General features: G+C 37.2%; 1 protein-coding gene across 5 annotated transcripts in view; it reads left to right on the forward strand.

Annotated features, from left to right (window-relative positions):
* SORCS2 (sortilin related VPS10 domain containing receptor 2) overlaps positions 1-12001 on the forward strand; it is a 553207-nt gene that overhangs the window by 527438 nt on the left and 13768 nt on the right. For all 5 annotated transcript variants that reach the window (XM_071556850.1, XM_071556852.1, XM_071556851.1 and 2 more), the window contains exons 24-25: positions 1396-1495; positions 2959-3061. In XM_071556850.1, coding sequence (XP_071412951.1) covers positions 1396-1495; positions 2959-3061 — 203 coding nt within the window. The remainder of the gene's footprint in view (positions 1-1395; positions 1496-2958; positions 3062-12001) is intronic.

Raw genomic sequence — 12001 nt, forward strand, 5'->3', positions numbered from 1 at the left:
AGTAGTAGGAGCACTTTGGACAAATTTGGAAATTTGTTTCCATTCTGGCAAAAGCCCTTTTTGTCTCAAATTTATTCATGTAGAAATGAAATCTGGCTTATTTAACCTGCTTTCAGGAAGACAGAAATTTCAAAAGTATTCTAATCATTGACTCTAAATGATGACTTAGTTGCTCAATTTATGCACATATATTACATGTCTAATCTTAGTTGGAATGAGTGCAGTTGGAAAAGGCAATTAAAGTGAAATTAAACTATAATCTGGAAGGTAGTGGGTCTCAGGAAGATTTGAGAGTCTATGCAGACAAACTACTACATGAAAATTCCCAGTGAATTGCTTTGGCAAAAAGAAAAGGTCAGAACCCCAGATGTATAAGTGGGTAAGAGTTTGAATAGTGTCATTATTTTTGCATTCTTAAAATGCAGGAGCCATTGTGTTCACATGTTCTAATAATATTATTAGAAGGATGTAGAAAAAGAAAATGGAAAATTCGAATGCTTGTATAAGAACTTTTGTGTAGTTTCTGTCTGCAATATGAGAGACACTACAGGGATTTCTGTCTATTAAACTGCAAAGGCTTGTCAAAGATGAGCATCATAATTGATAGTATCATAAAAGGAGTTCTCGTGAAAGTTTCATGGATATAAAGTATATTTCTAATTTGGCATCCTCTGGGTAGTCATACCCCAAATTATAAGGCATAGAGTATAAAACTTGCTTTGATATTTTAGAAAATTGCCTATGTTGAAGACACAAGCAAGTAGAAGGGATAATTCAGATGGTTTGTCATCTAGGACTAGGATGTGATGGTATATTTAATGGTCCTGCTCCATAAAAAACATGAGAGATCATATTTTACTATGGTCTATCCACTAGAGGAAAATGGGAGGAATACCAATTTTTTTTCCATGTGGGTGAATGTATATGTTTCCGTAGAGTGTTGTTAAAAATTAGATACAAACTGAATCCATCCCATTATAAGTAAGGTATGTAGTTCATTGTTAAATAGCAGTTACTTTTCATAGCAAGAAATCCAAAGTGACATCACAGGTTTTCTTCTGATAGATTAGAAGAGGGGAGAGTTTTTAATATGGATTATGCATTGTGTAAGTTATTATCCAATAGTGCATGCAAATGACTTGCTGTCTGTCACATAGTGGGTAAATGTAAAGCAATATTTGGCTATAAAATTACAACATTTTCAGCTTTTACATCTTGTGGTGTTCTGCATGATTTTTAAATATGGAATTTTTTAAGATTTCAAATCAATCATTGACAAATGCTTTCTGAGTTTCTCACCATTCAATGAACCAGAGGTTTTCCCTTTTAGAGCATTGATTGTCTCAAAGTAGAACAGAGCACAAGATGTCTGACATTCCTCTGTTGTATTTTCAGAGAATAGCAGCTATAAAGCAGGCCCTGAATGCACACAACATCAGTTTCTTTCTGAGAGGAGGATACTGGGTCTTGGTGACTTTAGCTGACTCCGATTCAGGTAAATATATAAACAAAGCATTTTTGGATGTCGGTTTGAATTCTGATAAGTTAAGGAGAAAATGTTTATATCAATATATGTGTACATGTAACACATTTGTATATACTTACTTGGTATTTGTTACATATAAATAAACACATAAATACATATTTTATATATGTATGATAATATATATACATATATGTGTGTGCATATATATATGTATAGATTTTCATTTGGTAGTTATTAACAACCACAACTAAATAAGTATTTCTTATGTATTTCCATTTTGTCATACCATGTGCTTTGTATCACAAGTGTCTTGCTTTATCTATATAACCACAACCTTAAGTAAATACCTCTATTGCACAAAATAGTGCCCTGAAGGAAGAGGCAAGCAGGCTTCCAAAAGCCCCATCTGGTGTTCTGAAGACACTTTGGTTGCACTGACTGCCAAGAAAGCAGAGATCAGCCATTACCTCTGCTGCTGCAACTGCATGGGTCTGAGACAGGCTTGCTTCTCTGCCATATATCTCTGATCTTCAAATCAATGAGTGTGAAGGTCTCCTGATGGCTAATCCTGCCCTGAGATGAATTATGTTTTTTCTCTGTTTAAAACAAACAGAAACGGGACTTTTATACATCCATTTCTCACCTCTCTGGATTCACTGTGTTGACAGAAGCCGGTTGAAGAGAGTATGTGTGCATATTTGTGTGTATTTTTAACATAGAGATGTTAAAATGATGTTTTAAACAGAAAGCTCAGCTTTTACTTGAGTCTTTTATTAGAATGTCCTATAATTTTTTGTGTGATATCTGCCATAATATATCCTTCTTTCTTATTTCAGTGTGTTGTGGGAGAGCAGCTCTAGCAGGTCACAATCAATTTATGTAAATGCTGGTGTGATATTTTTTCTGTTAGCTCTCTGTAGAAGACAAAGCTCTTTTATCTGTAGAATTGTGCTACAGTCTCGCTGTGGTACCTCATCTGGCTTAAAGGGCTGACATTCGTTAGCCACCACAAAGGGCTGGGATTGAAAGAATCCCATGTTCACTCCAGCCTTTCTGATGTATGACCTTGATGAGTTCATTTGTTGTTCACAGCCTTAGTTTCTCCATCTGTGAAATTAATACAGCCCTATTTTTGCAAGACATGTACTTAGGGTGTGTGATCATTTACTATGAAAACTTTAGGTTCCCTGAAAATAAACAACCACCAAGTATATGAATAATTAAATCTCCAGGGCCTTGGGTTTGTTGTTGGGGTTTAGTTTTGTTTTTAAATTGGTCCTCTGTCTTTCAGTCACAAGTCACAAATTAATTCTACATTTTTTGTCTTTTTGAAGAAGGCACAGATGGAGGGAAAAGAAAAGGTTGCACAAATAACAAATATTTTCGACTTGACAATTAAAAAAAAGAAGGCTCAAGAATGTGACTGATGTGAAAGAGGACTTGCTACACTGTTCTTTTATTTTGTATTTCAGACTCTCAGAGGATTGGAGGAGGCAGTGGCTACTGGGCTATTGTGGTTCTCTTTGTTATCTGTCTAGTTGCAGTTGGGGCTTTCATCCTCTACAAGTTCAAAAGGCAAGTAAATCTTTATCAACATACACATTTTAAGAATTAGATTTACTCACAGGTTAGCAAAAAAAGAGTTTGTTATTTGAAAAGGAGATTTCTTGAAGAATTGCAAGACATATGTCACTTGAAAATCATGTTTTTCTGAACTTTTCAGACATTAAGGTACTGCAATGATGCTCATTTTACTTGCTGTGTTGCAAGATAAATATCAACAATATGGGAGCTACGGAGAGTTTGTTCAGTTTGTCTAAATAATATCATCAAGAATCAGAGTTGAACTAAAATATTATACCTGATTAATTCCCACCTCATTACGCCTAACAGTTATGAATAAACTAAAGCTGTCAGGACAAGGAGTGCATCTGCAATGCTGATTTGCTTAAAAAAGTAGTTTTATCAAAGCGCATAATGCTCTGGGGTTTCTTTTTACACACATAAATTTTAATTGCTGAGGCAAAGCCATGGAGAATGACTGACAGAAAGAGATTAGTGTTAATTTGACTCTAGAGTGTGTGGAGGGAGGAAATATTTCTGGAAGTGGCCTTTACATGAGGCATATTCTCAAAATTGAGCTATGCCAGCCTTAGACGGTCCAATATATCTTCAGTCTGGAATTGATTTTAATGAGAGCTGCTAGGGTGCTGTGCAATTTAAATAATTTGTTCTTGTTCATGGGACTGTGTTATCATTGGCTATGCTCTTGGTATTTCTGTATCTCTGTGGCATCAGAAGTTCTTGGATGTGAGCATTCTGGAAACAAGCCTTCATCATCGTCGAATCCTGTTGTCCTTAGTGAGAATTGATACTAATTTGCCTCATTTTTTAAAGATTGATTTTTATTTGAAATAATTTCATTTTACAGAACTACATGCAGCATTGTTTGTGATAGCAGTAAGTGTAGCTAGCATTTAGGTAAGAGCTTGTTTAGCTAAAGAATTTTCATGTCAAAAGGGAAAAACCCCTTTTCTTCAAGAATCTCTTAATTTTCTCACTGCAGCATCTAAGTTTCTTAGAGTTCTGTGCTGCTTTAGAGGTAAACTAGCAGGAGAAATGAACCAGACTCAAAAGAGATCATAACTCAGAGTTAAAATTTAATGAAAACATTACAATAAATGCAATGATACAAAGAGAAATTGATTTTAATCTACAAAAACCAGAAGTATAACCCAGTACCCTGGGGCACAAACACAATGGTGTTCATCAGCCCCTGTGCTGAGGCCCACGTGGTCGCCCTGAGTCCAAAGTAAAGGAAAGGAGGTAAGGATGATGGTCACAGTCCTGTTGAGGTTCTGATTCTCCTCTGGATCTGACAAGTGATACCAGAAGTCCCCAAACCCTAAGATTATATATGCTCAGGTTCAGGTGGGAATGCCCAGTACCTCCCCCAGGGTGAGGAGTTTGACAATGGGTGATTTACTCTGTAAGTCATGGGGTATTTTTTGAGTCCTTGATGGCCCATTAGCAGAAATGACCCCTCAGGCTGGGTGTGAGGATGCTAATGCCTCCCCGGAGAGGAGTTTACACAGGTGAGTCATGGGTGTGAAGACTACGTCTCACAGGGTTCTCTAACAGACAGCTTGTAGCCTGAGGGGTCAGGTGTGCCCTGGGCAGCTGCTGCAAATGATCCATTGTTACCAGTTTGTAGACATGATATAGAGAGTGTAGAATACACAGTTTTGGTGACACCCATACAGTAATAAGGTGGTCCCAGATGTTCTAACTAGGACAAGTTCATAGTGACTGATTGCTCTAAGGGACGAAGCACAGAATACTGTATCTGACTGTCTACAATGGAATAAAAATCCTTTTTGCTATTTTGGTGCCTGTAGCCAGAAGCATAAAAATGGTTGATGTGATGTAATTATATTTTTTCAACACATAGAGAATTTGCTGTTTGTAGTTTGGGCTCATAAAACTTTCTTGTGATAGCTTTCAAAAGCTGTGTGATTTTTATCTTTTATTAGCTCTTAAATGAGAGCAATTAAAAGAGGCACAATTACGGCATGGTGGAAATATAAAATATTCAAGAAAGGAATAAAAGAATAATCTTCCTTAAATTATTTCTAAAATACTCAATGAACCATTGCTTTATAAATAGAGCTTTTATTAAGGAGGAAACTGTAGTACAATTTGCAAACTGTGAGCTTTAATGTCTCACGCACTTCTCTGTATAATTTACAAAAATAATTTGCATTTACATTTTGGGGGGGTGTAATTTAACTGCAAGTGAGGAGGACTGTGAGGTATATTCAAATGTTTGCCAGGAGCCTGAAAACTGCTGTTGGCATTGATGAATGACCATGTACTAGTATTCAGTTCTAGTCTGTATCTTATCTATTTCCATGATATTTTGCAGAATTATTTTTTTAATATTCTAGATAAGCTTTTCAAATATGACAATTTTTTTTTACATCCTTCATTTGCTATCATCTTCAAAAATATTAAGCACCCAAACAGTGCTACATTTGAACAATCACTTTTTCCCATATGTTACCTGTGAAATCGTCTCCCACCCAAATCTTTAATCATTTTTAAAAAGTCTTTCCTGTGTTTATGAAGATGGATAGTGAATTGCTGGATCCCTGTGGAGTACTTAGTTGGGAATACAGTCCCTTTAAAATCAGTACAGTTAGTATATAAGTTCACAAACTGGTCCACAGGGACTGAGGCTATGAAATTGCCATTTATAGATATAAAAGTTGAAAGCTGTAATGCACAAAGGCAGCTTGTCAATATTATATGCCTGTGTTTCAAAAATTGATTTGTTAAAAGAATGCCATAAGCAACAAAAAAATTACATTTTAGGTTGTAATTTCAGAAGAGTAACACTTATTGGACCCCATGGTAACACTCAGACAACTTTGGCAAATAAAAATATGATTTATTTCCACGTAGAAATTACAGACAAGTATAAAATGTTTAAATGTTAATACTGTCCATAATTTTGATGTATGATTCACAAAATTAAGAAGGAGATGGGAGACATTTGGTCGTGCTTTCCTTTCATTCATGTAGGTTAATAGTCAGATACTTCCTTCACAAAAGGGTTAAAGCTCCTTTTTGCCTCACATCAGAGAAATTTTTGTTAATTTTATCTTTATCACTACACTGATTGGGTCTACACGACTTCCAGTTGTCATTAGAGAATGGGCAGAGCAGGTGGTATGCAAGAGATTGCATGGACATGCCTTGAACTGCTCACTCTGCTGTCCCTGGAGACTCTTCTTTACATAAGGTTAAGTTTACTACCTGGAGAGCTGTAAGAAGGAAAGACTGGCTTGCAAATAAGATGATGACTGGATTGGCAGGGAGGTTACAGCTTCATATGTGAGAACATGGCTGTTTGCAATGAGAGAGTTCAGGACCTGTGATGAAAAGTAGAGAGAAAATATCGGGCTTCTGTGTAGAACTACAGCTTTGAGAGAAAATGGTGAAACCTGCCCAAACTTCCCCAAGGTTCCTGAGTGCCGAGTCTCCTTATCTGCACGTATGGTCACCTGCCCAGATTATTTCTGAAGTTCATGTCATAAGAATTTGGGTCTTAATTTACACTAATTTCTCTTAGACTGAACTGGGAGATGAAAGGTGGTGTTGACAAGACATCAGAGACTAATCCAATACCTCTTTTTTAATTAATCTTTTATAAGCAATGATGAAACTCGCTGCTCCTGTTTAATTTCTCATTTTTTGAAAACTGCAGTATTCCGTACTAAAACTTGGTGTCTCTGTCAAGAAGTAAATTAGTTTGGGGGAGAGCAGCAATCTAAAAATAACAATCCTGCATTGTCAGATGCCTCACATGGAGAAAATAAAGGGAGTATTTTCATCTAATTAGGTAGGGGGTTAGAGGAAAAACAGAGGTAGATTCATATAGAGGCAGTGGGATTTAGGCTGATGCATAATAAAACCCAATGCCATCGCATTGCTCCTCGAGGAATGCCCATTAAATAGGAAATATGTAAATTGCATTATTTCCTACTAATCAAATCTAAAATTTTAGGATCTGCTGGATAACCGGAGCTGTCATGGCTGTCTAGCTAATGATTAGGTGACTGTAGGTCACATCTGTTCTGATATGTCCTAATTGCAAATACTTAAGCATTAACTAGGAAGACTGCTGCCCTCTGTTCTTATATGCTGTAAAATTGCAAACATTTATCATTTCATCAACCCATTCCCAAACCTCCCCCAACCTCCCCACTTTATCTGATGACTTTTTTGTGCATCCAGCCACTTCTTGCCACATATGCTTGAAGAAGAACTGGTGCTGGAGTCTTCAGAGCTTATGAAGTGACTTCTGGCAGTCCCAAGCATGGTTAGTTGATTTAGAAAGAAAGAAACAAAAAGCCAAAAAGTCTTGAGAAATGCAGGGGATTGATCCTTTGTGATCAGAGTAGATAAGGGCTTCAGGTTAGGGCTAGGAAAAGAAAGTGATAAATACAGTGGTTTTAGAAACAAATTCTAGTTGTATCCCACAATGAGCTATTTGGTTTATTTGAGACATTGGTTTAGATGGTTTGAGGTGGGGGTGGGAGAATTTTGAGCGTGGCAGCAAGGAACAAGAGACCATACCTAGCTGGAAAGCGTGAGCAGGGTTGTGATGTGAGAGGCAGCACAGCCAGCAAGAGTGGGTGGTGGGAAGCCACGAGCAATGCGCCTTTGCTTTGCTCTTCCTTTCTGAGCACGAAAGCATCGATCAGATGCCTCAAGCAAACAAGATGTTGCAATACTCGCTAGTATGCTTCAGTTGTTTAAACATCCAGGTAGAATGGACTGCAGCTGCTTCTTTTGACCATAACAATATGAAGCAGCTGGAAAATATTTTTGAGGAATCAGGACTATTTTTAATGCAGTTGGGGATCTGCATATATATTTTATATACCATACTAGATTTGGTTCAGTAAGAACACACTTCTTCCATTCCCTTTGAAACAATGTTTGTATTTTTTTGTGGGTTTCAAATTGCCATCCAGAAAAGATTTCTTCATCCTCTCAGAAGACGCTTTATGATGTGGGGTCCTGGGCAACAGATTAGAGAAGGGAAATGGCACTGTCTGCACCAGACAAAGTGGAGGAAAGGAAAATTATATTTTAGCCACATCAAAGCTGCCATGTAATCATCATGTTACTAGCAGAACATCTGAAATCATCTTTTTCTTATTTTTCATTTCTGTATAACAGCAGGATATTAGAGTAGCCAAACCAGAGCAAATAGTTGGCTTTTCTGCTTATGCATTTTATCTTATTAATTGTAATTCTATTCTCTGAATGAGTATGAAAATTTCTGTCTTTTAATTTGTATGCAAACTACTTCCAGTGTGTTTAAAGCTGCATACATTGTTTTCATAAATCATCGTGAATCCTCTTCTCCCAGATTTATGCCATTTTGTGTAGGTTCCTTTTTCCCCTGCTACCATCAAGTGCCACTTTTGGTAAATGAACCCCCTCCTGGGTCATTTCCACAATCTGGAGCAGAACTGTGTTATCTTTCTGCCTCATTGACTTACTACCTAATTTTCAGTCTCTGAAGAAAAGCTATCTTTTTTCCCCACCTTGCTTATACTACTTTTATGTTCCTAGAGAGCAAGCTTAGTCCATGTGTGTGCCTTTTAGTGATAAAAAACAGGCATTAATTTAATGATGCATAATATTTCGTAAAAACTTCCTCAAAAATCAAAGTAATAGAATACCGAAAAGATTTCTGAAATGAAAGAGGCAAGTGTACCAGGAGTGTCTTAAAGCACAAAGAAGTCAGTCATGTGAACATTAATCCAAACATAATAAAGTCAACACTACAATAAAGTATTCTAGTTAATGGATTATCATTGTTGTTATTTTTATTTAAGTTCCTAGAGAATGCTACATTATTCCATATCCTTTGCCATGTGAGTATGTTCTTACTTTTTATAGTAAAGAGAATTTTAATCAAGCCTCTGGAAAATGAATGAAGTTGCATAACTGCCAATGAATATTTGCTCCACAAGGAAGGAATTGAAAGCCAAGTAAAGTAGAGCTTAAAATGAGTGGGAATCAATATCTCATCCCCTCCTGCTGTTCCTTCCTGCTGAACATTTTTAAGTGCAAACAGCTTTGGATATGAACCGATTAGAATTTCCAAACATAGGCAGGAAAAAGAATCCTTCCTGGAATATCTTCTAAAAGTGTAGGACCTGAAGAGCTTGGTGAAAATCATGTACTGTGATGTTCTTTATTAGCACTTCACAGAATTACGTCTTTAGCTCATATTTATATGGTCCTCAAAGCAGGCATGAATATTTCTTCTTCTTCATGATTAAAATAAAATGCTACAGGGAAAACAAAAGGAACTAAAAATGTAAACCATGGAGTGCTGTCCAGCAGAGTTAATTGTCTCCATTGATGGATGTGAAGCACATGCATTTTGCAGATGAAGAGTAAAACCCCGAAAGAAACTATTGCATAACCTTTTTGTCAGGTCTTCTAAATGTGCTTTCAATTTTCATATTGCTGATATAAATCTCTTGGGTCAAATTTCATGCCTTGTCATGTTTTCACACTAGTCTTTTATGTAGACCCAAGCATTTCAGTTCTGCCTACTTCAAATAGTTACATTGGACTCAAACGCTTCTTGAAGAGCAAAGCACTTCAGGGTACACTAGGGTTTATCTCTGTATAATTAGGGGTAGCAGCTTCCTTCCTATATGTTAGAGCAGTGAGGAGCAACTGGAAAATTGCCACAATCAGGCCCATCTTTAGCAAGGATTCAGTATCCACATCCTTTTTCATCCCTCAATGTAGTTGCCCCTTATAAACAGAACATCCGGCATATGTGTTGAAAGTGCCTCTTGAAAAGGCTTAGAGCATCATCATCTTCAGTGTGGTTGAGTCTCTTCCTTGTAGAAATAAACCACTATGAAACACATAGAGATCTTGGTAGTGTATAAAAGGTCTAATGCTTACAGTATGTGTCAAGTCCTGTAGTATTCTCCTTCCTCCAATCCACACGCGGTGCTACAGTCCAAGGTGCTTTCCTCTGTAAGTGTGAGAAGCAAAGTATGGAAGTACTGAGTACCTCAGCTTTATGCCTTCCACCATGAAACTGCACTTGGCAGGATTAGGTAGGTTTAGGTGAGTGCAAAATAACAGCTCACACCTTTTCTCCTTTTATTCTTTACCCATACAGAAATTCTCTTAACAACAATATGTTTAAATGGTTATTTGTGAACTTGAGGAATAAGGAAGAAACCTTCATGTTTTTTAATAATAGGTATTGTGATCATGGTTGTCTCTAACTAGTAGGTCTTACAGGGGACATGAAGTGAAGCCTCAGGATTTACACCAAAGGACTTGGTTGTCCTGGTTTCATACAGGTACATCAGCCTGTGCAGACAGTAGTCAGAATAGCAGTTCTTCTCCCTTTACTTCACTGCAAAGGTCTGATGTGCCATATGGGTTTTAGACATTTAACATTTTTATTATGTCAGAGTTGTTTTGATAATGCCACTGATGCTTCTAAAATCTGTCAGGAATAGTTTTGAGAAGGCCCCCTAATTATTGCAGAAACATATGGGCTCATTCTGCAGATGTGTTACAAAACATTCTTCTGGGTTTTGTCTCCCTCAGGCATTTGATGGTGGACCGAAAGTGAGCAATTTGACAGGTTTGATACAGGTCTGATTCAGAGAATACTGTTTTCCACATGACTAGTTTCATTACCAGACACTTTAAAAACAGTCTGGAGTTACTGGCCCTAGAGAAAAAAAAATCAAAATTAATTACTTAACGTATTTGTTTTTGTCCTTCCCTCTTTCAACATGGCTGTTTTTATCCATTTAATGGAAGGATGGTGATGTGAGGTTTGGCTTTATGTGTATATTTGTGTTGGACAAGCCCTCAGATCCATTGAAGTGATCATAATAGCAGAGCACTGTGCCATCAGACCTTCTTTCCATCCTTGTCCTTTGCATTTGGCTAATCCTGTGCTTTGTTTACCCAATGTTCACTGAGATACAGAATAGGGTAAGAGCAGTCAGAATTTTTTCTTTGTATTGCTTATAAATAATGGGATAAAATGCCTAATTTATGTATCTGTCCATAAATTTGTATGTGTGTATGCACATGCCTATAGAGATGTGTGTGTAGGATGCAATTTGTCTTTTGGATTGTTCAAATTAAAGGGAGGAGATCATCTTCAGTCATCTTGCATTGTTTGACAATTTCCATTTATTCTAATTACTTTGATGCAAAGGAAGGTGCTGTTCAGACTAGTTTGCTGCAGTAACTTTTATCTCATACTAAGATGGTGCCACGTGCTAAAGACACCTTCTTTTGAAATGACATCTAAAGACAGGTCATCTTCAAAAGCCTAGAGGAGACAGCAATCTGTGTATGTATGCAGCTTTCAAACTTTTCAACTGCTAGAATACAGAGCAGGAGATGGTTGCTTTTAGAGAGATACCTAAAAATTAGTGTCTCTGTTTCTGTTTTCTCACTGTCTAAAGTGGCTCAACAGAAACCACAGCTTAACCTCAGAAGTTCAACCCTATTTTCTCTTTTCTTCCTCGTTGTCTGCCCATTGCAATAATCTGCATTTCAGCACAGACTTTGACAGCCATGATCTGTTGTCATGCTGATCAAGCTGTCAAGCTGCTTCTTGCACTCTAGGAAACAGTTTATAACCTGCAGGTCCCTAACCTGAAGTGTCTGCTTGGTGTCCAGGAACAGATGTGCTTATGTGCCCAGGCAGACTGCAGGTGAGTGCAGCTGCAGCACAAAGGATCTGACTCTTGCAAAACATTTAAACCATAAATACTGTTGCAAAGTTAGAAGCCCCTGATTTTCCCCTCTGATCTTACAAAGTCTAATTTAAGTTAATCAGCCATGGTGCTAGTTGTTTAATAACATGCTTTTTGTTTCTCTAGATTCCAATCAGAATGAGTGAATTTAATATTGCCTCCTATAGAGGAT

Source organism: Pithys albifrons, chromosome 5 (genome assembly GCF_047495875.1).
Source record: "Pithys albifrons albifrons isolate INPA30051 chromosome 5, PitAlb_v1, whole genome shotgun sequence".
Lineage (NCBI taxonomy): Eukaryota > Metazoa > Chordata > Aves > Passeriformes > Thamnophilidae > Pithys > Pithys albifrons.